This window comes from Eptesicus fuscus, chromosome 3 (assembly GCF_027574615.1).
Source record: "Eptesicus fuscus isolate TK198812 chromosome 3, DD_ASM_mEF_20220401, whole genome shotgun sequence".
Classification (NCBI taxonomy): Eukaryota; Metazoa; Chordata; class Mammalia; order Chiroptera; family Vespertilionidae; genus Eptesicus; species Eptesicus fuscus.
This window is the reverse complement of record NC_072475.1, coordinates 49995127-50022293: the sequence shown is the minus strand read 5'-3', so window position 1 is coordinate 50022293 and position 27167 is coordinate 49995127. Positions and strand designations below refer to the sequence as shown.

General features: G+C 38.4%; 1 protein-coding gene across 2 annotated transcripts in view; it reads left to right on the top strand.

The window, feature by feature from the left end:
• FGF12 (fibroblast growth factor 12) overlaps positions 1 to 27167 on the top strand; it is a 364984-nt gene that overhangs the window by 132235 nt on the left and 205582 nt on the right. For both annotated transcript variants that reach the window (XM_008151606.3, XM_008151605.3), the window contains exon 2: positions 18175 to 18285. In XM_008151606.3, coding sequence (XP_008149828.1) covers positions 18175 to 18285 — 111 coding nt within the window. The remainder of the gene's footprint in view (positions 1 to 18174; positions 18286 to 27167) is intronic.

Below are 27167 nucleotides of genomic sequence, written 5' to 3'. Positions count from 1 at the left end.
CTATTATTCTTGGACAAAACATACATAAAATCAAGGACTAGATTTGTACAGTGCTATTCATGTTTTTACAGCTATGTATTTGAATTGTTGCTCCATTGACATATATAGGAAAGGGGTGGCCATCTTGGGTATAGATGAACCACTGTATCAGTGATTAATTGATAGGAAAGTACAATAAAAAGTGTACCCTAAACTTCCTTTTCCATTGTCCTATATACCTTCTGTGATTTTTTTTTCTTTTTCAGTCCAGAGTTTCCCAGATGACTCTGTGCTTTCTTTCTTTCTTTTTTTTTTTAAAGGGTATTATTTTCTTTTTCTTTTTAAATATATTTTTATTTATTTCAGAGAGGAAAGGAGAGGGAGAGAGAGAAAGAAACATCAATGATGAGAGAGAATCATTGATTGGCTGCCTCCTGCACGTCCCCTGCTGGGGATGGAGCCCACAACCTGGGCATGTGCCCTTGACTGGAATCGAACCTGGGACCCTTCAGTCCGCAGGCGGATGCTCTGTCCACTGAGCCAAACCAGCTAGGGCTGACTCTGTGCTTTCTGACTACTTCTTTCAACATGGTCTCAACACTCCTGACTCACCTGGAACCATGTTCCATACTCTTAGTCTCTAAACTGCAGCCACACTTTCAGTTGTTTAAATTTACTAAAGTTTTTTTCTGTCCTTGAACCTTTTCTTTTATACTGCTGCCCTTGTGTGGACTGTGATTACTTCTACTTCCCACATTTTCTCTCACCTTCCTGCTCCCTCAAGCTAATTCTTTTTATATTTTTAGGACTCATCTTCAGTGTTATGTCCCAATGGGACACATTGTTGACTCTTGTCTTAATCCATCTGGCTGCTATAATAGAAATACCACAAACTGATTGGCTTATAAACAACACACATTTATTTCTGGGAGGCTGAGAAATCCAAGATCAGGGTGTCCATAGATTCGATATCTGGTGAGGGCCTGACTCCTCATTGATAGCCATTTCCAGCTGTGAATTCACAGGGTTGAATGGGGAGAGGGATTTCTCTGGGATCTCTTTTATGAGGACATTAATACAATTCATGATAACAGAGCCTAATCAGCTACCAAATGCCCCATCTGCTTAAATTTGGAGGTTAAGATTGCAACATATGAATTTGGGGAGGATATAAACATTCAATCCACAGCAACTCCCTTGAGACTAAGAAAGGTCGATCCTTTATCCTTCATAGCAGCCAGGACTTTTCAGAGCACTTCCATATTTGTAATTAATTAATTATAGAATTATTTAATTAAGGCCTCTCTTTCCCATTACAGGGTCAACTTCACCAGGGCACTGACCCAAATTGTCTTGTTCACACGTGTATTTCTTGGCACCATACCAAGGCCAGAGTGTTTGTGGAAGAAATGGCCAGTGTAAGGATGCAGGGAAAGGAGGCAGGCAGGCAGTAGGCTTAGGATGTGATTTTTATCTTGCATCTTCCATTAACATGTACTTTTGAGAACATATATGGTCTTTGGTCGTCTCTACCTTTTTATTCTGAAAACTCACATTATGAGTCACTGATACCATTATTGCTTTGTGTAGCAGGCACTTAGTTGCTGTTTGGAGAAATATATCTATCAAGGTGTGAACCCCTCCAGAGCTGTGCTGTCCGATATGGTAATCACTAGCTAATGTGGCTTTTGAACACTTGAGATACGTTGTAATTGTAAAGTGCACAGTGGATTTTGAGGACTTAGCATAAAAATGTAAAATATATCTAATAAATTTTATGTCAATTACACATTTTGGGTATATTAGGTTACATAAAATATATTGACAAAATAATTTCAACCATTTATTTTCCTTTCTTAAATGTGGCTGCCAGAAAAGTTAAAATTACCTATATGCCTTGCATTATATTGTCTTTGAGTAGCCGTGGCCTAAGTATAGAACACAGCATTCTTTCCTTTCTACCAGATCCTAAGGGAGAGGGAAGCCATCCTGGTGAAATGAGTGCCTTCACAATGTTGTGCTAAGAAGTCGAAGTTCTACTATATTCCTTAATATAATTAGAGGCTGATTTTCCAAGATTATTTTTACTTTCTCCCCATGATGAAGAGAATTACTGGAAATGAACACCATTTTTAAAGTAACATCATCATTATTATCTTCTCATAGTGTTTCATAGTTCAGATTATTTAATTTCTCTTGTGAATTTCAACTCTGATAGCCTCCACCTCTATTTCCTCTACCAGATTCTGGAATGTGGTTTGGTATGTTTTCATTTAAGTAAATGAAAGTTAATACAAAGTTTCATTCTTTGAAGTCGCTGGAGAGTTTTCCCGATGTGAAAATGGATGTTGAAGTCAACAATAAATTATCTTGCAACCAATATTAAGTTCCAGAACTCTGAATTCCAAGAAGATGCCAGTCCATTAAGCAAACAGATGAAATATGCTTTCCCCAAAGGTTTAGCTGCAGCACAGCCAATTGTAACTCTTCATAATGAGACAAGAAGGGAAAGCTTGGGCACCTGGAACTGATACTGCACATTGCCCACTTAATTACTAGGGGATATTAATTATTATTGCTTAAAGTTGGAACTGATTTAGTGTTCTTACAGATTTCTGGCACCACCTTTAATTTAAATCTTGTTATTAAATTCTGGTTTTTCCCCCCTAAGCACTAAGCTATAAATGGTTTATGTTATATATCACTGTGGTGTTTGAACATGTTCAAATCTGCATAGTTCATGGTACCCAATAACTAAAACATAATGCAATAATAAGTCAAAAGCTATATGGTTACCACTATTATTGTCTTAATACCATAGGATAAATATATATGTAAATGATCTTGACAATCCATCTCCTTTAATCTTACACGAGAAAACAAGTAAATTGCCCAGTTGGCAGAGCAAGGCCTAGAACTTAAACCTTCTCACTCCTAGTCCAGTGTTCTTTCTACTAACTTCTGAGAGAATATTGGTGCCAATGTATAGTGAGCAGAAATTAACATTTTTTAACTAGGAAAATAAGACGGTATCCTTGGGTATGTGAAATGTAAGAAAAATCCATAATTATTATTTGTGTATGCACATATGTGTGCATACATGTGTATATATATGAGTGTGTGTGAGTGTGATGTATGTGTGTGAAAATATTAGTATTAGTTAAATGTGGAGGGTGAGCTCATGGATATTTGAGTGTCAGTAGAGAATTTGGTGGTCTGCATTGCGGGTTCTGGAGGCAGACTTCCTGGGCTTAAATCCTCAAAGCCCTTTTACTTATGAAATGTGGGACTTTTGGCAGTTACTTCACTCTGTACCTCAATCTCATCATCTATTTAAAAAAAAAAAAGTAGTCTCATAGAGCTGTTGTAAAGATCGCAATGCATTGTGTTTACACATACAATGTGTAAGCACTTATTGAGAGCTATTGTTATCTCTATCTTTTTCTCATGATTGAAATACTTGCTAACAAGAGAATTCAAATAAATGAGAAAGAATGAGTATGTAAAATTATAATAAATCTGCAAATTGTAGTAAAGGTAATCTTCACTATAACTTAAATTAAAATTATGGATCAAAAGTATTTTCTGGCATTTCAAGAAGTTTTTAAAGCCTCAATATCAAAGTTAAAAGAGAAAATCTCATGAATATTCAAAATAATTTGGTTTACCACTTATGACAATCAAATGATCCATATGGGAAATGAGTCATTTTGTGCGAATACATACTTGCAAAGAGATTCATGTTTATTCTCTTATCTAGTCATTTAGAAACAAAAGACAGAGATTCTAAAATTAAACCAGTTTCTTATAGAACAAAGTGCAAGGTTTTGAAACACCAAATAATAAATCTTTTCCTATTTTTGGTTCTGTAACACATAGATAAAATTTAATGTACATTTTAATGTTTAGTTGTTTTTCCAAAAAACATGAAAATTAAATATTTTATTTGACAAATCATGCCTTTTCTTATTAGTATGTATCACATATAAATGGCAAACTTCTGACAATTTTTTCAATAGGTGTTAAAGCCAAGTGGCTTTCTCTGAAAAGTTTTGGAGAATCATTAGTTATGGATAGATCAATCCCTGTGGTATTGCACCCTGAATATACTTTTGTAGAGTTGGCCATGAGATAAGCAGGCTTTCAGGTCTCTGGAATTGGAGGATTGGACACCCTTGAGAGTATTGCCTTGGTACTGTTGTCCGAAACCACTGGTTCATGTCTTTTCCATGGAGTTCTCTATCTGTGTAGGTGTAATGGCCCTTCATCATCAGTCACAGTGCCAGTTCCTTGTACTTGTGTTGCAGTTGCTTTTACGTTGTCTCTGAGAGCCTCCCAAAGTTAATTGGGATATAGTATATACGCGTTATTTACACCACAAGTGTGTCATCCACTTCGATAAATATTATTACTTCTCTTTTGTGTGTTGTGATGCTAGATAATACATTCATTGCATTGTTATAGTTTGTGTAGATTATATTTTATAATGAAGTTTAAATAACTTTTCTTAATATACAGTGATGAGAAATGTAATCTATTAAAATACTTTCTCCATTTTCAGCTGTAACTTACTGAAAATAGTTTGTAAGTATCTGTTTCTACTGATGAGTCCCTTAAGTTTTTGGAATCCTAGACTTGCAGCCACTGAACTGTTCCCATGCTGTCATTTTACAGATGAAAGCTGAAGCCCAGAGAGATGAACCAGTTCATTGAATAAATACATGTTTCCTTCCTGTGCTGTGCTAGTGGGCACTATGCTAAGTACTGAGTATAGGGTGATGGATAAAGCTAACATGGCTTCATTCTCATGGATGCTACAATCTAGAGGAGGAAATAGACATTAAACAAATAAAGAAAAACAAATACCTAATTACAAACTGGGATAAGTATTATGAAGGGGAAAAACATAGTACATTGATAGAGAATATGAATATGAAGGCAGGTTTAGATTGAGGGGCTAAGCAAGACCTCTTATAAAGTTATATTCAAGCCGAGACTTGAATCTATCTTAGGGAGAAATAAATCCAGGCAGGGGAAAATGCCTGTATAAAGATCCTTAGGTCTGAAGAGAAAGAAGACATGTGTGCCTAGAGTTTCATGAGCCAGGGAGAGAGGACATTTAGATGATGATGGGTTGACAGGAGCCAGATGGTGCAAAGCTCTCCAGGCCATGCTAAGGGCTTGTTGTTTTATTGTAAATGAAAATGAAAATGAAAGCTGTTAAAGAGTTTAAGCAGGAGAGTGACATGATCCAATTTATTTTGTAAAATATCTTCCCTATAGTGTGGTTTGGAAGGGGAACAGAGTAAGAAAGAGTGTTAGTGAGGAGGCTGGCTGTTGGTGGACTCTAGCCGGAAGTTGTTGGTGGCCTAGACAAAGGTGGTGGCAATGGGGATGGAGAGGAGCTGACAGTTGGTATCAGACCCCAGATGTCAGGATCCCCCTGGGCTGTGCTCCCCACTGAAGCACACTGTTTGGACTGAGCTTGCCACTGAGTTGAGGCTGATTGATGTGCTTTTGGAGCTATGAATTGTTTTTTTACGGAAACTATTATTACCTCTTCAACTCACTCTGGTTGATGCTGCAAATTTTTCTTGGTGAATGCTATTAAAACAAATGATAGACTAAGGCCACATTTTACAACAATAGCATTTTACCTGCAGGTAATTTATATGCGTGGTGTATGAGGGAATTCCCCAGGCTTGTCAATCTAGATGAACAGATCTCCTCTGAGATAAAGACAGTTCTAGGACAGATCCAACATTGTGCAGCTCCTCTCCTCTCAGGGAACTGCCATGCCTATGCTCTCCCAAATAACCCATCCTGGTCATTTACTTCTGGTGCCAAAAGATGTGTCTCTGAAAAAAAGGCTTTAAGATCTTGAGAAGATTTTTCTATGCCAAGTGAGATGCTTTTATTATAGAAGAGTTTTTGTATGCATAGCAGTGTCTACATTCCCGCCCCCTCCCCCCCCCCCCGCTTTTTTGTTTTGTTTCAGGAGACCAAAAGCCATGTCTTCAACTCCAGTTTAATGTTTGCCAGTCCCTTTATTCCTAGTCTCTTGCTTCATAGGGTTTCTACCATTTGTGTGGGCCAATCACAGTTAAGGAAGAAGGGAGAAGTATCAGCATGTTAGCTTTTTGGAAGAGGCAATGATTGACAATGAGAAGGTGTAAGGAGCAGAGGGATCTGGTTCCACACCTGGTTCTGGCATTTATTAGCTCTGATTGAGCACGTCACTTAACCTCTGTAAGCTCCAGTTTCCTAGTTTATAAAAAAAGGTCCAGTGACAGGGCCTATTTAAATTATTTCTGTGAGAGTTCAGAGAGATGATCCACATCAAGTCTCTCTTATGTGGTAAATGCTTGGCAATTATTGCCTGTGAATAAAACTCAGGAGAATTTGCCCATTGCTACTGCTCCTAACCATGGGTCTTCATACCCACATTAATCCTGTCTGAAAGTTAAATCTACCCTACGAGCATGATCACTTCCTGGTCATATAACACACTATAATGTGCATTCTTTTTTAAATTAAATTTATTGGAGTGGCATTGGTTAATAAGATTATATAGGTTTCATCTGTATATTGCATCGTGTGCCCACCACCCAAAGTCAAATAATTTTCATTACCATGTATTTGATCCCCTTTACTCTTTACGACCCCCCACTTGGTAGTCTTAATTTCTTAGAACATCAGAAGCAGGTCCTATTCATTCAAACAATTTCACTAAAAGCAAAGTGTGCCTGTGCACAAAGAAATGAAGTAGTTTTCTGGATACTATACAGCTAGTTTGGCTGAGGGCCAGGATACCTCTGGGAGGTATGAACTATTTCATTTTAAGGGGCACAGAACAGAAGAACCCTGGTGCATTAAAAAGCCCTGAATCCAGGGATCAGAAGATGTGTGCCATGGGGTTCCCTCTCCCTGCTATTCTGTGTCTTCATCTGTAGAATGAGCCTGGACTTAGATCATCCTGACTAGCTTTTCTGATTCTAAACCCTTAAGAATCTAGGACTACCTTCATGTTTGAGATGTGCGTTCTGAGTTCTCCAGAACACAGTTGTCAGTTGACTAGAAGGCAGTGTTCATTCCAGGTCTACTTCCCTGGGTGATAAAGACGAGAGAGTTGTGACTCAGTGAGGTTGTCTGTAATCAACAGCCTCTTCATGAACAGAAATCATTAGAAAGGCAAATAAATAATTTGGTTTGCTGGGAATGCTCATGTTATGATTCCTTCACCCTCACATTTCAGTGGCATTCCACACTTAACCAGGGCTTCCTTAGAAGACTAATGATTGATGTGAACTTAAGGACCAAGAAGTCACACATTTTTCCTGGAACTGAAGGGTGTCTACACATCCTGTCATCTATGAAGCACTGCCATGCACTGTCAGGCCTCAGGCTGACATCGTCTCTTCACTCAGTGCCACTGCCTGACCAAGGCCCTTATGATGTGTGATGGGTCCTTAAGTGGCTTCCATGACATGACCAAGTGCCACCTACTCTAATTCACCATCTCTATTGTTCCATAATTTGGCTTGCTAACATTCTGCCCTCATCATATATCCCCAGACTTAAAGACCTTCAGTGTTTCCCCATTACCTAATTCTGTGGTACCCAGGTTTCTCCTATCTGAAGTGGGTGGGGCAAGACAATTGTGTGGAGATAAACTATTTTAACTTTTGTTTATATTTACACTGGTATCATTTGAACATTTCAACATTGATTTATAATATACACAATATATGGAGAGGTACATACATGCAATTTATAAATAACTAGAGGCCTGGTGCATGAAATTCATGCATAGGGGGGGTGTCCCTCAGCCCAGCCTGCACCCTCTCCAATCTGGGACCCCTCAAGGGATTGGGCCTAAATGGGCAGTTGGACATCCCTCTCACAATCCAGGACTACTGGCTCCCAACAGCTCGCCTGCCTGCCTGATTGCCCCTAACTGCTTCTGCCTGCCAGCCTGATCACCCTTTAACCACTCCCCTGCCAGCCTGATTGACGCCTAACTGCTCCCCTGCCAGCCTGATTGCCCCTAACTGCCCTCTCCTGCTGGCCCGGTCACCCCCAACTGCCCTCCCTTGCAAGCCTGGTCGCCCCCAACTGCCCTCCCTTGCTGGCCTGATCGCCCACAACTGCCGTCCCCTGCTGCCCATCTTGTGGCAGCCATCTTTGACCACATGGGGGTGGCCATCTTGCGTGTTGGAGTGATGGTCAATTTGCATATTATGTCTTTATTATATAGGATAAATATACATTTATGGAGGTGAGAGTTGTAAATTTTTTACAGAAAGGGATGTATGATTAAAAGAGTTTGGAGCTCATTGGTTTAAAGGATAAGTAAAACTTATATTTGCTTAAGGCAACCTCAGTGATCTGGACCCATATTATTCTTATGCTATCACCTACAGCCACTGAGTACACCCCCTTATTTCCCCACACCCTGGCCTCACCTATCTGCTTGCCCAGTCCCCCTGGGCCACTAATCCTGCCGATGCTGCCTATTTATTCAAGGTGAAGTCTAGCCTGTTGTTTTATCATCAAAGCTTTTCTCAACTGCCTCTTGTCCCAGAACCCACCATCACAGGTAAAATTAGCATCCCTGCTCTGTTATGCCAAGGCATTTTGTTGATTCCCATCTGACAGCACTGTTCATGTCCCTGCTGTAATGTTAGTTGTGTATGTGTCTCCCTGACGAGGCTGTGGGTACCTTCGAAGCAGGAATTGCACCTTACTCATCTTTGTACCCAGCACCTAGTCCATGTCAAAAGTCTATAAATGGTGTTTGAGTGATTTTAAAATTTCATGAGCATCTTATAGAGTAGAAACTGGGAGGGAGGGGGCTAATGTTATGAGGAATAAAATTGGCTCAGTACAAATATCCCAGCCTTATCGGCATAGAACATCCCAGCTCAATTTCCCTGCCCTGCTCCCCCTGTCTTCTGCTGCTCAGGCTGCCTCAGTGAAGAGCATACTGGGGAAAAGCACGTCCTTTCTTTCCATTTAGCTTTGAGGTAGCATGAAGGTTAAGGATTGCCTGTCTCAAGGTCACTTGATTCCCACTGAAGTTCCAGGCAACTCGGGGCTTTGGAAACTATGCAGTTTATGAAGGATGTTGCTGTGCTTGTCAGACTGTTCAGTGTGGAGCGGCTGAAGCTGAAAAGGTGAAAAAAACATGCATTGAAGGCCAGAGGCATTATATTAAAAGGCTGTAACAGCTTTCTTACAAATGAGGAGCTCCTCTGAAAGTCACAGGTGACAATGAAAAATACTAGATATGACTTATCTCCTTTCTTTCAACATGTGAACACTCCTCACCTACCCTGCGCCTGGCACTGTGTTACTGGTGGGAGGAAGTGATGAATAATTCAAGCTCCCTGCCCTTGAGCAGCTCCTAGTTCAGTAGCAGAGACCTCAGCATAAGCAGGCAGCTGGAACCCTGTGGGGAGTCCTCTCCTAACCTATGCCCAGGGAGCTCTGCAGAGGGAGTGATTAAATTTCCCTCAGGGTGTCAGGGAAGGCCCCATGGAAGAAAGCTGAGCTCAGAAGACTGAGGAGTTCTGGGCTGAAGAGAAAGGCAGAGGTTGTGTTTGAGGGGAAGGAAACCACATCAGCCAGGGTCTGAAACAAGCATTGGCAAGCTTTCTCTGTGAGGGGCCATTAGTAAATATTTCAGGCTTTGCAGGCTGTAGGGCCTCTGTTGCAACTACTCATCTCTGTTGTAGCATGAAAGTAGCCAATGGGTGAATGAATGGGTCTGGCTGTGTTCCAACAAAACTTTATTTACAAAATTGGCAGGGGCAGGGCTGAAGTGTGCCAACTTCTGGTCTGGAGGAAAGCTCTTCAGAGAGCCTCTAATCCTAAACTTCCTAATCTTTTTAAGTATTAGGATTACTCTGCACTTGCTGTTTCCTGCACTTGGCATGCTCTTCTTTTAGACATGCCCCATGGTTGGCTTCCTCTCCTCATCCAGGTCTCTGTGATGTCATCTTCTAGCTACTCTGTCCATAGTAGCAATGCATCCCCTGTATGCTCCATCTGTTTTAATTGCTTTTGTTTTCATCAAAGCACTTATATGAAAACCGTGTTATATATGGATTGTTTATCTCTTTCCTTATCTACTAGAATGTAAGCCCCCTGGCTTGTTCTCTGTTGTATTCAGTGCTGTGCTGGAGCTGATTATGCTCGCCTCTTCTCAACACCACCTCTGCATTCAGGGATGTCAAGCAGTAGTTTTACTCTGCAGTGGTGAGGTATTTACACCATAGGAATGAGACTCATGGAAATCAAGTTTTGGGCTTTTTTTTTTTTTTTTGAGAGCTGGTGTAATAGCACACCACTGGTTATCACCTGCACCTAAAGGAATACCCTCCACAAAGCCTGGTGCTCCATTAATACTTGTTTTTTGAATGAAGTGTGCTATTAATATCTATTGGTTGAAAAAATAAATATGCTCAATGGATAGATGAAATTATTAGCAGTTTACAAAGATCCCCATGGCTCATTGTGGGTAGTTACTGCTCATGGTGTCGGTCACCTTTATTTGATGGATGGAAAGACTGAGGACTCAGACAGGACGGGACTCTCTCTACTTCACAAAGCAGACTCTGCTAGACCATGGGGACCAGTCTCCTCTTTGTGTTCTGTTCCTGCGGGGGCTGCTTTCCGTGTGTGCACTGCAGTCTGCTGAGTGAATGAGGAGCCTCTTTAACTGAGCAACATGTATTTGTAATGGATTCCCACAACTCAGTGTGGTTGTAATTTTTGCAGTGTGTTCCAAAGCCCCCAAAATTTCCATCCTCTTTCCAATGTCTTACTGTATCTTCTGATTTGCTTGGGAATTTGACTTGTGGTATGTAAATGTGCTCTAGTCTCTATCCTTTAGCCAGAAACATATCTGTTTATGAACAACGTCTGACCCTAATAGTCTAATTTTGAAATCTGCAGCAGTTGAGGCCCCAGAAGCACTTGACAAAAATCACATTTAACAGCCTGTGCAATCTCAGTTCCTTTAAGTGGCTAACATTCCACCTTCAGACTGAGAGCCCATTTGTAAACCCAGAGACTGATTAAAAAGCCTCATCAAATGACTGCACAATTCATGTGTAATAGTTCCAAAAAACTTTGCATTTTTAGGATGCCTAGTGAACATCTTTCCAATTCCCTGTCCTAAACACAAACTAAACCACAGAAAAGTGAGCTTGTATTTAGCAGGCCATCTGGTTTATCCAAGTGCTTTTCAAGACCTTGGGTTGGAGAGGACCTTGCACGGTCATACAGATGCGTTAGCCACTGGAGGCATCCATATCTTTCACTGCTGTTCTGACCTGTAGTTTTTCTGCTTCCCTCTGTTTGCTCCTATTAAGTGGTATAGACCCTACTCTTTTTTTAGACAGCCTGTTCTCTGTTTGCATACAATTTACAGAAAGTTCTCTTTCACCTGCTTTCTTGTAACTTTCATTTTTTGGCCCTAGTTCTATCCCCAGGGAGCCACTTGGGACAAATTGTTTTCTTCTTACTTCTGCCTGCTTTCAAGAAATAGGGTCAGCTCTCAGGTCCCCCAGGTCCCCCCTTCTCTGGGCTACATACACACTGTTCATACAGGCATTCTCCATATGACAGCTCATAGTCCCCTCTTTATTTGGCTCCCTTTCCTCTGGACATGTTCCAATCATGCTAATGCCCTTCTTAAAGTGACTGAACAGAGAATGGCTAGGACCATAGACTTTTGAGCTAGATCTTTCTCTGTAGTAACTAGTTCTGTAACCTTGTGCAAGTGGAGTAGCTTTTCTGAGTCTCATTAATCTCATTTGAACAGTGAAAAGAAGTGCCTTGCACATTCAGTTGTTGTGAGTACTAAATAAAAATGTAGTAAAATCATCAGGGGAGTGTACTAAGTAGATATAGAGTAGATGGGTTCAAAATATGGTCTTTGTTTTCATAATAAGTGCTATTAATTCTCTGAGTATGGTTTCCAGCACACACAGTTTAGATCACTATTATTTATTTTATTTTAGATTGGAGTTTACATGGGGGTATTTCCTTTAAGTTTGGGTGCAATATATATATATAAATATATATACTTTTGCACAGTTTTATATAATCTGTTTTATTTATCACCCTACACTCCAATAATTGATGCACAAGCAGGTGTCCCTCCCCTTCCTTCTCCCTTCTTCTGTACCTTATTTCCCCCTAACCTCTCGCTTGCACAAGATATTGGTTATATCTTGACACTCACTTTGGACCTCAGATTTTCTGTTTTTTAAGTCTTTGATGTTGATGATGGGAGGTATTTTGATGAAGGAAGATAGTGAATTCCAAGGTACTTTTCAATTTCCAATTTTACTTTATTTTCTGCCATCTAGTATTCATCCTGAGATGTGTGATAAGGGCCCCATAGTTCCAACTCTGTTCTGAGTTTACATTATGATCAGGGAACTGCCCCTTGAAACCAGCAGGAATGTCTGGATAGCTGCTTCCAGTCTCAGCTTTTTTAAGTGACTTTGATTCAAACATTTTGTTGAAATTGCTCTGTCATCCTGAGCAGAAGCAGTGATGAATATGAATTCTTAACCTTGTTAAAAATTTTTAATTACAGTTTACATTCAATATTATTTTATATTAGTTTAAGGTGTACATCAGAGTGGTTAGAAAATCATATAACTTATGAAGTGATCACCCAGAATTATCATCGATTGGTTCATAGGTTGATGCTCAACCACTGAGACACACTGGTCAGGCCCAATTTGTACTTCTTAATCACTTCACATTTTTCATCCAGCTCCCCAATATCCACCCCCCCCCCAATGTGACAACCATCATTTTGTTTTCTGTATATATGAGTCTGTTTCTGTTTTGTTTGTTTATTTTGTTCTTTAAATGCCACATTTGAGTGAAGTCATATGTTATTTGTCTTTTTTTTTTTTAATTAAATTTACTGGGGTGACATTGGTCAACATGAACATATAGGTTTCAGGTATGGGTTTCTATGTTACAAGATCTGTATATTGCACCATGTACACACCACCCAAAGTCAATTGTCTTTATCTTTTTTACTTATTTCACTTAGCATAATACTCTCTAGGTCCATTCATGCTGTCCCAAATCGTAAGATTTCATTCTTGTTCATGGCCAAGTAATATTCTATGTACCACTTCTTCTTTATCCATTCATCTATTTATGGACACTTGGGTTGCTTCCATATTGTGGCTATTTTAAACAATGCTGTAATTAACATAGGGGAGCATATATCTTCTCAAATTAGTGTTTTGGGCTATTTTGGATATATGTACCCCAGAAGTGGAATTGTGGGTCTTAAGGTAATTCTATTTTTAATATTTTGAGGAACCTCCAATTTGCAATCCTACCAACAGTGCAGGAGGATTCCTTTTCTTCACATCCTCCAGCCAACACTTATTGCTTGTTGATTTATTGATGGTAGCCATTCTGATAGATGTAAGGTGATATTCATTGTGGTTTTAATTTGCATTTCTCTGATGATTAGTGATGTTGAGCATCTTCCGTATGTTTTTCATATGGCCACATCTGTATGTCTTCTTTAGAGAAGTGTCTATTCAGGTCCTCTGACCATTTTTTTTAAGTTGGATTGTTTGAATTTTAATTTTGAGTTGTATGAGTTCTTTATGAATTTCAGATGTTAATCCCTTATGAGATGTATCATTGTGAATATCTTCTTTCATTCAGTAGGTTGTCTTTTTTATTTGTTGATGGTCTTTACTGTGCAAAGTTTTTTTTTTTTTTTTGTTTGATGTGGTCCATACTTCATTCAGATTTCCTTAATTTTTACCCATCTTTTTCTTCTAGTACAAGGATCCCATCCAGAATACCACATTACCTTTAGTTAACATGTTTTCTTAATCTACTCTTGGCTGTGACAATTTCTCAGACTTTTCTTATTCTTGATAATCTTGACAGTTTGGAGGGGTACTGGTCAGCTATATTTTAGAAAGTCCTTCAGTTGGAATTTGTTTGATGTTAGACAAAGGTTATGAGATTTTGGAAGGGACATCATAGAGATAAAGTGCCCTTCTCATCACATCATATCAAGGGTACATACTGTCAACATGATTTATGACTGTTCATGTTAACCTCAATTATGTGACTGAGGTAGTGTTTTTATTTGTCAGATTTCTCCACTGTAAAGCTACTCCCCACCACTCTACCCCCTTCCCATATAGGAAGGCAATCACTGTGTACAATCAGTCAAAGTTTATTTTTTATTCACCTAACTATTTGATGTGGGTATTTATGATGGCTGTCTTTTCTCCACCAGTTTTCCAGGGGCTCAGAATTCTTCTATTTTGCTACATCCCTTACAGCTTTGTCATCTAAATCCAGCCAGTGTTAAAATAAAGAAAATTTGGAGGAGAATATTTGCTTTTAAAATCCATGGCCTGAAAAAGACACACATAACTTTCACTTACATTCCATATGATACTCATGCATCTGCCAAACCTATCTGCAAGGGAGGCTGGGACATATGGTCTAGATGGGTGCCTAGAAAAAAGAGGAAATTAATTTGGGAGAAAAACTAACAGTATTTGCTACATCATTTCAGAGTACAAAAGATAACAAATCAACCCCCCCTCCTTATAATAATATAGTCACCAATGAATAAAAACAGAAAAAAGTAATGGGAAACCATAATCTTAGAATCAAGAGACTCATAAAATTGAAAAAAAAGCTTAATAAAAAATATAATCCATTGAGCCTATTTATCTTATTTCACTATTGACCTGTGAACATTTGTTAACAGTCACTCTACCTGCATGTCAGCATTTGAGAACCTCTGCCATATATTATGCCTATTCCAGACTCTACATCTTTCCCAGAGTCTACCATGCTGCTTTTTGCCTCCCTCCATTTTTTTTTTTAATGTCTGAAATGTCATTTCTCTCTCTCTCTTTTTTCTTTTTTTGCCTGTGATAATTCTACTCACTTTCCTAGTGACAGATGAGATTCCTTCATCCAACCTCGAGACAGAATTATTCCCTTGCTCTTTGGTGCCATCATGTCACGCTGCTTCTATCCATTATTTAACAGCTATCCCACACTAGTATTATATATCCATATGTTTCATGCATTACACCGGGGGCTCTCTGAGGACAACCAGGTTTTATTAATCTATTAGACCCCTATGAATAATCTGACAAATAAAAAGATGTGTGGTGAGTGCATCCAGCATATTACATGTGCCAAAAAATGGTCTCATTTTTGACGTCCTTTCTTTAAAATATAACAAAACATATCCCCCCAATTATAAAAGTGATCCTCAGTTATGACCACCATGCCTTTATAGAAAAGGTGATCTTGAGCTGAATTTAGAATGGTTGGTAGGGCTTGATAGATGGTAATAAGAGGTAATAAGGATACAGACCTGTCAGGTAGGTGATACTGTTTTTTATGACACAACCTAGGTTCAGGACATTTGTTCAATGGATGGTCAGCCCTCCTTTGAAACATCTATAGTGCAAGACATTCACTTTCATAGATCATCACATCATTAAAACTCAAACTTGGAGTTTGTTCTGGCTCTGCTCTTGAGCAGTGGGGGATGGTATAAAAGCCTAATGCTCATTATCTTGAACAGGAGTAAGCAACCTGAATACTCAGGGCCCCAACAGTGGGGGTGGGGTGTGGATAGTTTTACTATAGCAAAAGACGTGTTTAATTACAGCTGCAGAAAAAGATTATGAAAAAAACACACAATCATTTGCAGGCATTAATGACTCAGCTGCCATGCATTTCATAAACAACAAAAAACATGAGTTCTTAAAGTGACCGTATCATGCTGAATAGAAAGAAAATATGAATTATAAGATTTGTCCCTTTCCTTCTATCTTTTTATAGCCTCTACTCTTAGCATTCTGTTTACTTTAATGACTTTACAAACTCAATTACTATCTTATTAAAACAGAAATCAGAAGACAGAGTCTGTTCACAGAATACTCCTTTTACTTCACATGGTTTCTTTGATTTTGATGGCTGAAAAATTAGACCTTCATTTGTATTTATACTCTGATGGTTTTTTTTTTCAGTTCATACTATCACATATGTTTATTAATTTGAAATTCTCAATGGTTGTAGTTAGAATAGGAATTATTTTTCCTCTATACAGATGTGAGAACTGGGGCTTAGATGCTAAATGACTTGCTAAAGACCACTTGACAATTGTGGTTCAAAGCTGGGTCTTCTGACTGCTAATTGTGCCAAAGCCGGACCTGCCAGGCAATGAGTTAGCCTCATAGCAGAGGCACATGTATCCTTTTACTTCCCCTAGTTATGAAAGTGATTCTCACTTATGACCTCCAAGTCTTCAGTGAGGAGGTGGTCTTGAACTAAACCTGGAAAGGTTGGTAAGATTTGATAGATGGCAGTTGGGGTACAGGATTTTTATTTTTTATTTTTGTAGAGAGGTTAGCTAGCTCCATGCTCTTCCAACATGTCCCTAGTATGTCAGATTGGGTGGGGCCCTTGGAAGCAACACATTGAAGATGCACACATTTCTTGATTTTTGCCACCATTCAGGGTAGAGGATTCTAATGTACACAGTCAATAGAGACTCACAGGAGGGACCTAAAGTTCATTTACTTTAACTTTTAGATATTATTGGTGAGGAAATTCTACTCCACAAATTAAATAAATTTAACTTACAAAGGTAATTATGGTTATAAATCAGTATGGCAAATTTTCAGTTCAGTTCTTTTTTTTAGAACCCTCCTTCCTCATTTCAAAATTGTTAAGCATTTTTTTTCTGATTCTTAGGATTGCTTTGAACAGGACATGTTTATATAGGCATTGCCTCATTTCCCCAAATATGTGTGATCAAGTCATATGTGCAGAAGTGTAATCATAGACAAATGCTATAGGGAGCAGATCCATTCCAAAAAAGTTAAGTTCTTTGAATCCTTGACTAGAATTCTTATTTAGACCTGAATGTGAATAAATGTGTCCAGTTTAACACACAGTGCCTAGCATATTGCATGACAAAAAAGAGATTCAGAGTGAATATTGGTTGAAAAAGTGGGTGAAGGAATGAAGTTAACTGTCAGTTGAAATTTGGTGATTGTCCATTTGAGGATAACATGTTGCCACTTCAGCAATCATATGTTTTCTATCTTTGCCTCAATCATATGTTTTCTATCTTTGCCTTGAGAAGCAGAACTTTTTGTTCTTATTTTTATGAAATAATTAGGGCTACAAATGCACTAGAATAGTCTAATTTTTGCTCAGCACTGAAGTAGAGATAAAGATGGTGGTGATGCTATAGAAAGTGGATTGTTGCTGGCAGTCAGCACTACAATGAGAAGCATTAAATAATTATTTTAGGTGGGGGGTGGCAATGGTAAGATATGTACACATATAATACCTTAATAAAAATATTGGAAAAAAATAATTATTTTAGAGGATGTACAAAAATCCAAATGTGGTTTACAAAGTTCAGTTTGATGTTATTCATAGGTAGGGAGTTTTTAAAAGCTGAGGACCGACCATTTCAAGTTTGAAATAATTAGAGAAATATGAACAAATTGATTTATTTTGGGGCTGGAAAAATGACTGTAGTACTGGGTCTCCACTCTGGTCAGGTATTTACTGAAGGTGAAATCTGTTTCCACATACTTTCCTGTGACAACTCATGACCATGGGTTTTGCTCTTTCCTATGGTTCTCATCCAAGCCATTTTTTTCTAGTTGAACTTGGCCAGGATTTCAAAACCTAGGAGTTTCTGATGGATAGTTGACATTCAGCAGAAACTGAGGTCTTCCAGGAGCTGATTATTACTGCTGAAAGTTTAAGAACTACAGGGGCAGCTTGGTCTAAACAGTGATTCTGGAATGGGAACATAAACTTGCAGTCAGACACTAGATGCATGGGAGAGAGAAGTAATTCACTTTTTAGTATGCCTCTGTATTTTGCGAATCATAATTAGCTTTTATTTATTTACATTTGGTTTATTGCTGCATAGTATTATGGTCCTGCTTCTAGAAGGAATAAGAAGTGAAGATATGTTCCTGAAATGCTCCCTTTCTAAATACTTATTTTAATATTTAAGCCTTTGGCATTTATGCATTTACTTAGAAAATGTTTCTGGCAATTTTCAATTGAGCATTTTTATAAACAAAATACCAATTTGAATAATCATTTCTTTTTGTTTTGCAGAACCCCAGCTGAAAGGAATTGTGACAAGGTTATTCAGCCAGCAGGGATATTTCCTGCAGATGCACCCAGATGGTACCATTGACGGGACCAAGGACGAAAACAGCGACTACAGTAAGGAACATTAGATTGTTGCAATCCAATCACAATGAAATGTATAGCCCAGTATTATAGTCTTAAAGCATGGCAGGGCTGCCTTTGAACTATTTACCTACAAGTAAATGGGTGTATTTTCCTTTATTTTTCTTGCTATGATTCCCTATAGCAAAGAGACAATAAGGGAGAAATGTTATGTACTGAATGAGAAGTTAGGAGGCCCGAAGAAGTTCCAAATGGGTTTCCTTCCATCCCAGTGTTTGTAGTCATGATGATAAGTATTCATAGAAACAAGGCAGACTTTACAGCACAAGACAGTGTTTTCAATCCTAGAACTAAATAGTAAACATGTTAAAATAACTCTTAGAACATCATTTCCGGCAGACCAAAATTACTTCTTAATATAAATATTGGATACATATGTACATTACATGTTATTTTATTTAGATTTAGAAAATATATGTTAACTATATTAAAATAACATTATGATTTATAGCATATATGATAATAACAAGATGATTAACATTGGTGGACCTGAAACTTTGTTTATATTTTTTATATAAAATGCCAGATATTAAAATATTATCTATAATAATAAAAGCGTAATATGCTAATTAGACCAGACAGGCAAACGACCTTCTGGACATCATTCCAGAGGAAGCTGTGGTGGTGCGGGCAAGGCAGAGGCAGTTCGGGGTGATCAGGCAGGCAGGCAGGCAAAGTGGTTAGGGGCAATCAGGCAGGCAGGCGAACAATTAGGGGCAATTAGGCAGGCAGGTAGTGGTTAGGGGTGATTAGGTAGGCAGGTGAGCAGTTAGGGGCAATCAGGCAGGCAGGCAGAGTGGTTAGGGACAATCAGGCAGGCAAGCAAGCAGTTAGCGGTGATCAGGCAGGCAGGTAAGTGGTTAGGGGCGATCAGGCAGGCAGGTAGTGATTAGGGGTGATCAGGTAGGCAGGTGAGCAGTTAGGGGCAATCAGGCAGGCAGGCAGAGTGGTTAGGGGCGATCAGGGAGACAGGCAGGCGAGTGGTTAGGAGCCAGTGGTCCCGGATTGTGAGAGGGTACAGGCCAGGCTGAGGGGACTGCCCCCCCATGCACAAATTTCATGCACCGGGCCTCTAGTTAATAATATAATTGGAAATCATTTTTAACAAATTCAACCTTAGAGTTGATAAGTTTAGTAATTCAACAAAATCATCAAGTTTTAATAAAGTATATTTTAATTTTGGAAATATTTTGAATACAAACCTTAGCATAAGGATGCTTACTGTCATCATACCTTTCATTTTCTGCATAATGATATGCATATACTGAGGAAACTTTGTGTTCTAAAATTATGTGGGGTGCTCTAACTGGTTTGGCTCAGTGGATAGAGCATTGGCCTACAGACTAAAAGGTCCCAGGTTCAATTCCGGTCAAGGGCATGTACCTTGGTTGCAGGCACATCCCCAGTGGGAGGTGTGCAGGAGGCAGCTGATCGATGTTTCTCTCTCATTGATGTTTCTAACTCTCTATCCCTCTCCTTTCCTCTCTGTAAAAAATCAATAAAAATATATTTAAAAAAAAAATAAAATAAAATAAAATTATGTGGGGTGCCATAGTATTTTCTAAAGTTTATCTGTATTCACTACTAGAATCTTACTTTTGAGTGTATAATAAATGTTCATTAAATATATGTCCAATTGAATTTGTCTTCTGATGGATATGATTTTGTGGTCAGACTGACAATCTACCAAAACATAGATTGCATAAGGTAATCTTAGAAGCCTGATATTTTGTGATGAAGTATATTTTCAATTAAAAATAAAGATTTGAGGAAAGATCTACAATTCCTAAAGTGTGAAAATGCTCTCATCCACCCCTACTAAATTATTCTTTGTTCACTTAATATTATACATTACAAAATATGAATTACAGTAAAGAAAAAATCTTATTATAAAGAATTCCGTTGTTTTCTTCAAAGTAGTTGATTAGCTTATTGTGGTTTGCATTGTTGGTTTGTGTTTGTGGGGTTGCATTCTTTAAATGATTCACATTTTCAGCTGAGGACAGAAGAATGAGGATGGTTCACTCTCCATGTAGGATTTCCATCTATTGCATCTGCACAAGAATGTGGATTTAGTAAAGCAAGCAACAAGTATAGATGGAAAGATCAGGGAGATCACTAAGCTGTGTCACTCATGCTATCTCTGAGGTATCCCTTGATCTCAGTTTATTTTTCTATGAAATGAGGTGGCCAGAGATGATAACATTAACATCCTCTCTCAGCACTTTCCATTCCGCCTTTAAGAAAAAATATTGAAAAATTAGAAATTGATAGATTCAATCCCCAAGTAAGTCAAGTAACCATAGTCAGATCCATAGGATGCAACTGTAACCCAGATAGTTGCCCTGTGGATGCATGCGATTTATCATGGGGTAGAGGTAGAAGGCCAGATGAAAGTGTGGGCTCAACTAAGACAAATCCTTTCTTCACTCTTGCTAGAAAAATAATTGCAAATTCTTTCTCTGCTGATGCTGCGTCAATGGATAGTGTAAAAGCATGCCTACACACATATGTTATACACAAATACTTATACGCAGGGTGGGGCTAAAGTAGATTTACAGTTGTTTGTATGGAAAATAATATAATAATTAATAAATAATAAAAAAGAATAAACTCTGTGTTTTCCATACTCACAACTGTAAACCTACTTTTGCTCCACCTTATACATATAATAAAAATATATATATATGCACATAATGGCGTTATCTATAATAATAAAAGCATAATATGCTAATTAGACAGGACATCCTTCTGTATGACCTTCTGGACTAAACCAGGACTGCAAGGGAAGCCCGGGTCCTGGGTGCTAGAGGGAAGCTGGTGCCAGCAGCTGGGGGAAGGAAGGCCTATTCTTGCACGAATTTCGTGCATTGGGCCTCTAGTCTCTATATATAAAAGCCTAAGTGACCAAACAACTGAACAACTGAACAACTGAATGACCGATCAACCAATTGATATGACACACATTGACCACCAGGGGGCAGACACTCAATGCAGGAGCTGCCCCCTGGTGGTCAGTGCACTTCCACAGTGGGAGGACTGCTCACCTGACAGACAGGCTCCAGCCACTGGGCTCATGGCTGGCAAGTGCAACTGTGGCGGTGCGAGCCTCTCCCACCTCCGCGGCAGTGCTACAGAGCAGTGGTGGCAGGCGCATTGGGGCCAGGATGAGCGGGAGTGGTGCGGCAACTAGCCCGGGCTTGGGCTCCTCCCCACCCGCCTGCCACTTTGCTCACTACTACATCCCCCGAAGGGTCCCAGATTGCGAGAGGGCGCAGGCCAGGCTGAGGGACCCGGCTGGTGCACAAATTCGTCCACTGGGCCCTAGGGTATAAGGATGATACATTTTGTCAAATACTTTTAGAAACTGTCTAAATTTACAAATTTAAAATATCTTATTTGTTATTAAGATATTGCACACAATTTTTGACATTTTTGGTATTGAAAATATTTTAGATGTACAAAATAATAAGTCTAAGATAAAATCAACTAGATACCCAGCCCTTGGCTTAAAATTTACTTAAAAATATCAAGATGTTTGCAACCTCTCCGTTGTCTCTGATGGAGCCCTGTTTTTCTTCAGTACCAGATATAACAACTATCCTGCATTTGGCATTTTTTTTTTTACATCCATGCTGTATTATAAATACAGTCTTTCATATATGTATATTAAATCAAGTATTGTTTTGTATATTTTTAAATGTTTTATAAAAAAGTGCAACCATTACTGTACATAAATATGTCATTTTCCCCTAATATTATGGTTATGAGATGCATATATAGTTATATATTTGCTTGATATTGTTTGTTTTTGTAGAGTAACCCATTGCATGAATATTCCCAATATATTTATCTATTCTCTTTTATTGTAGATAATCATCTTTTATATTTTAGGGCATTTACAAACAGTGCTGCCAAGATATTTCTTATAGATGTTAAAGTGACTTCCCTGATCATCCTTAATAAAATGATACATTTCACCTTGGCTTTCTTTATTCTGATACTCTACTTTTTTTTTTCTACTCATAGCTGTAATGACTACCTTGGTATATATATATTGTTGCTGTGTATTTGTTTATTTTTTATCTTCCTCCCAGGAGAATGTCAGTTTCATGAATGAAGAGATTTTTGCTTTCATCTTTGATATAGCTTTAGAACTTAGAATGATCTCTCAAACATATAATAAGTACTCAACATAAATGGAACAAATGAATGAATGTTTTCTTATGCAGCCATGTAAAAGTTTATTTAGGTCATTGGCTAAATACTCTTCTTAGTCAAAATTTATTTTCCTTTTGAAATAAATTTTAGACTTCAGAAAAAATTACAAAGTAATACAGGAATTCCTGTGTACTCTTCACCCAGCTCCCCTAATAGTACTAATTTATGTAACAATAGTATAATTATAAAAAACTAGAGAATTAATACTGGCACAATGCTATTAACTGAGCTTTAGGCTTTGTTCAGATTTCACTAGTTTTTTGACTAATATGCTTTTTTTCTGATACCCCTCCCCAATATTTTCATTGGAAAATTTTTCAATGAAAACATAATTTTTATTTATATATTTTCTGAGTGGGAATTTAAAACATCAGAGAAAGATTTAAATTTTACTCAACTTTTAATAGAAAATTAATTTAAGTCTCTAAAATGTTAAAATGCCTTTCTTTCTCCACTTTGTGTGGGCAGGCGTAAAAACATTTAATTGTTTTTAAAAAATCTTGTTACTATGAGCATCTGTCAGAATTATGCTGTTTGATTCACTAGACATCATTAGATTCAACCAACCTTACTATGGTATCGCACAGAGAATAGATAAAGACACCTGTTCTTTTGTTCCTGAAGAAAAGACTAATTATATGCAATTGAGTGAAAAAACACATGGCTTTGTCAGCAATAACAGATAAGAATCTCTGCAAATGTAATGACAACAAAAGATGCAAAACTATGTTGGAACACTGATACAAAAAACAAAACAAAACCCCAACCCACAACAATTGCAGTTTGGAGAGTATTAATGGGAATATTTTACATAACATTAAAGAGGTAATTACTCTGCTCCCTGGATACTAGAGGAGAAGATGCATTTGAAGAGGTCAAATATGCTGGGGTGAAAACAATTAAGATATTATAACCAAATGTATTGTTCTCTTTCCCTTTGAACAATACTAAGCGCCATTTGATGTGGAATGAACTGCCTGGTCAATTAGCACAAGAGTAACACTGGAAATATTCAAGCAGATGCTGTGTTGGCACATGGAGCTGGTATTTTAAAAATCAGTCCTATGTTATGTGAGTTGAAAATATTTTTACTCTTTTTACTGCTTATCCATGCTTCATTTACATAATTTTTTATTAAAATACTAGTGGCCCGGTGCACGAAATCAGTGCACTTGGGGCAGGGGGGTCCCCAAGCATGGCCTGTGTCCTGTCACAGTGTGGAAGCCCTGTGATCCATCACCCCAAAGAGGTTGACCCCACCCACCCATCCGTGGCTCCTCGATGAATTGCCCCGAAGAGGTAGGCCAGAGCTGGGGGAGGCCTGTGGACCCCCAGTGGAGATGCATGGAGGCCCCTGCCATGGCCCCGCCCCCAGGACAGCTGCAGCAAAGGCCTGTGGACCTCCACGCACCAGCAGACTCCCGGCCGGGACCACACGCCTGTGGACCCCTGGCTGGGCCCTCAGCGGAGGCCTCTTTGTGTGCCTGTGGTCCCCCGGCACAGGCACACAGAGAGGCCTCTCTGCCATGACCCGCCCCCGTCCCCGATGCTGCAAGTCCCCGCCCACCCGCACCTGCTGTGCAAGCAGCCTGCTGATTGGTCGTTACTGTGATGGTGTCCTGACCAATTTACATATTACCCTATTATTAGTATAGATGCTCTTATGCCTTCAGCACTTTTTCCTATTTAGAAAAGGCTTTACTCATTCCAAGATTATTTAATTTTTTTTCATGTTTTGCTCTAGTAAAGTAAAAGGATTGTATAAGAAAACCATTTTAGTGTGGGAGGGAGAAGAAGATGGTGATGGTTGGGATAGTCTCAGAATTCAGTGGTTTTTAAGGTCTCCTTCAGTTCTGAGATTCTTTTTTTTTTAATCCAGAGGACATGCTTATTGATTTGGGAGAGAGAAATATCAATTGGTTGCCTGAAGTTATATCTACTTCCTTAGGACATCCAACGGGAGTAAGTCTACATTTATTAGAGCCTCCCTAAAAATCACATAATAAATCCTATAAGTCCTTTTTTCACAACTTCTTACTAAGCCATCCCAGTTCTGCCATGTTGTGTATTTTTCCTCTTTGCTTTGAGTCATTAATCTCAACTTTGTTCAATTATGGGTGTGTTTTTATAGCTGGAAGGCACTGACTCAGTCAAAAGCAATTTTCTGTCCCTCTCTTCTCTTTTATCAGGTCACAATTCTTTGTTTTCTTCCATGTATAGTATATGCATTTATCAACATATCTATTCTAATAAAATGGTAATATGCTAATTAGACTGGGTTGACCAGACATCTTCTAGATGTCTGACTTCCTTCTGGACAGTTAGTGGGTGACTAGGTCAGTAGCGGTGGGGGGGGGAGGGGGGAAAAGCAGTTAGGGGCGACCAGGCTGGCAGGGGGGCAGTTAGGGGGTGACCAACCCGGCAAGCAGAGGCAGTTAGGGGCCAATCAGGCCAGCAGTGGACCAGTTAGGTGCCAATCAGAGGAAGTTGGGGCGTTCAGGCAGTCAGGGGAGCGATTAGGAGCCAGCAGTCCCAGATTGTGAGAGGGATGTCCGGCTGCCTCTTTAGACCCTATCCCTGTGGGGCCTAAACCGCCAGTTAGACATCCCCTGAAGGGTCCCGGATTGGAGAGGGTGCAGGCTGGGCTGAGGGACCCCACCCCCCCGTGCATGAATTTTGTGCACTGGGCCCCTAGTATAGTACTATTTATCTATACCTCCATTGTATATATCTTGTTCCACACTCCTTTTAACTCAATATGTTATATCAATAAAATGTTTCCATATTAGCACATATTTGAATGGAGCAATTTTCTAGCCAGATTTCCTGTTGAAGAACATTTCAGTTCTTTCTAATGTTTTGCTAATGCAAACAATGCTATAAAGAATATATTTGTGCATAATTTATTTTGCATGTGTACAAGTGTATCTATAGGATGGATTCTTAGAAGTGAAATTGCTGAGTTATGGTTTATGTGCTTTTATAATTTTGAAATCTATTTGCTCTTTGTCATACAAATTTACACTGAGAGCATTTGTTTCTTTATCTTCTAGTCAATAAAATGTGTTACCAAAAGTTTGATTCTTTGTTGCCTAAAAACATAAACTTTAATTTTTCTTATCTTCTGTTAGGTTGAGCACCTGTACATCTATTTTAAGAATCATCTACATTTCTTTTCTTTTTTTTAAAAATGTATTTTTATTGATTTCAGAGAGGAAGGGAAAGAGAGAGAGAGCTAGAAACATCAATGATGAAAGAGAATTATTGATTGGCTGCCTCCTGCACTCCTCCTATAGGCGATTGAGCCCACAACCTGGGCATGTGCCCTTTATCGGAATCGAACCCGGGACCCTTCAGTCTGCAGGCCGACGCTCTAGCCACTGAGCCAAACCAGCTAGGGTTATATTTCTTTTCTATAAAATGTCTATTTATATTTGTTTTAATAAAATGTCTATATTTTCATTTGTAGGAAGTATATTTATATTTTAAAAATCAGCTCTATGTTATATGAGTTGCAAATATTTTTACTTTTTAAATTCTTATCTGTAAATTTTTGCCGTGCTTTATTTATTTTATTTTTTGTATTTAAAGTATGCTTTTATGCCCTCAGCTTTTTTTCCTATTTAGAAAGTCTTTACTCATTCCAATATTATTTAAAATTGTTTTTCATAGTTTATTTTTGTAAAATATTGTTTTATCTTTATACTTAATATTTAACTACTTTGGGATTTATTTATTGATATTTTTTTTATTCTAGACCTTGCATATTTTGAGTTCCTAACTACCAATTATAAATACAAATGCAGTTTCTTTATATTATATGAATATACTAAATTCACCATGAGTTCAGCATAAAGAAAAACATTTCAAAATGGTCTGTATCTGAGTTTCAGGAATCCAATTGGAAATTTGGAAAATTTAGTCATCTAGTTATATCTTCTATACAATACCAAACATATGATATTTTGCTATCACTAGTCACAAGTACATAGATATAGCCAAAGCCAACAGAAGGTCTGTATTGCTAAACTATGAACAGAAATATGCTCCTAATGGTTAGTTGAAAAAACATTATCAAGGACATAAGGGATGTTGCAAATAATTATAAAGATGTGTTCTTCCCCTAACATGGGCATTTTTGGACCATGGGTTCATCTCTTTCACCTACTTAAGAATACACACACATATTAGTACTCATGGGAGATTAAGGACTATGCCATACCCTTAGGGACATTATAATTATAGAGACATTATTTTCTTCTAGTGTCATCTGTTCTTTAAGATTATGACATCAACTCATAGGTGTGAAGTCAAGTTGAATAAAAAGAAGAAGAAATGCATGCGTTATCCTGCTGATTTTCTTTAAGCAAGATTATTACATAATCCTGAGCAACACTCTGGTAGATGAAATGTTGTTACTTGTATAGTGGCATATCTTTTCAAGAGCAAAATTAACATTCAGTCTTAGCTTATGAATGCAATTACTTCATTTGAGTTTTTCAAAAAGGAAAAACATTGCCTTTTGATTTTCATAGCTAGAAGTGAAGGACATTTGTTCGAAATGTGTCTTTGTTGATTGTGTTTTAAGTTTAAAATCTATTCCTCCAAATAATATTTGTGGAGACATTGAACAA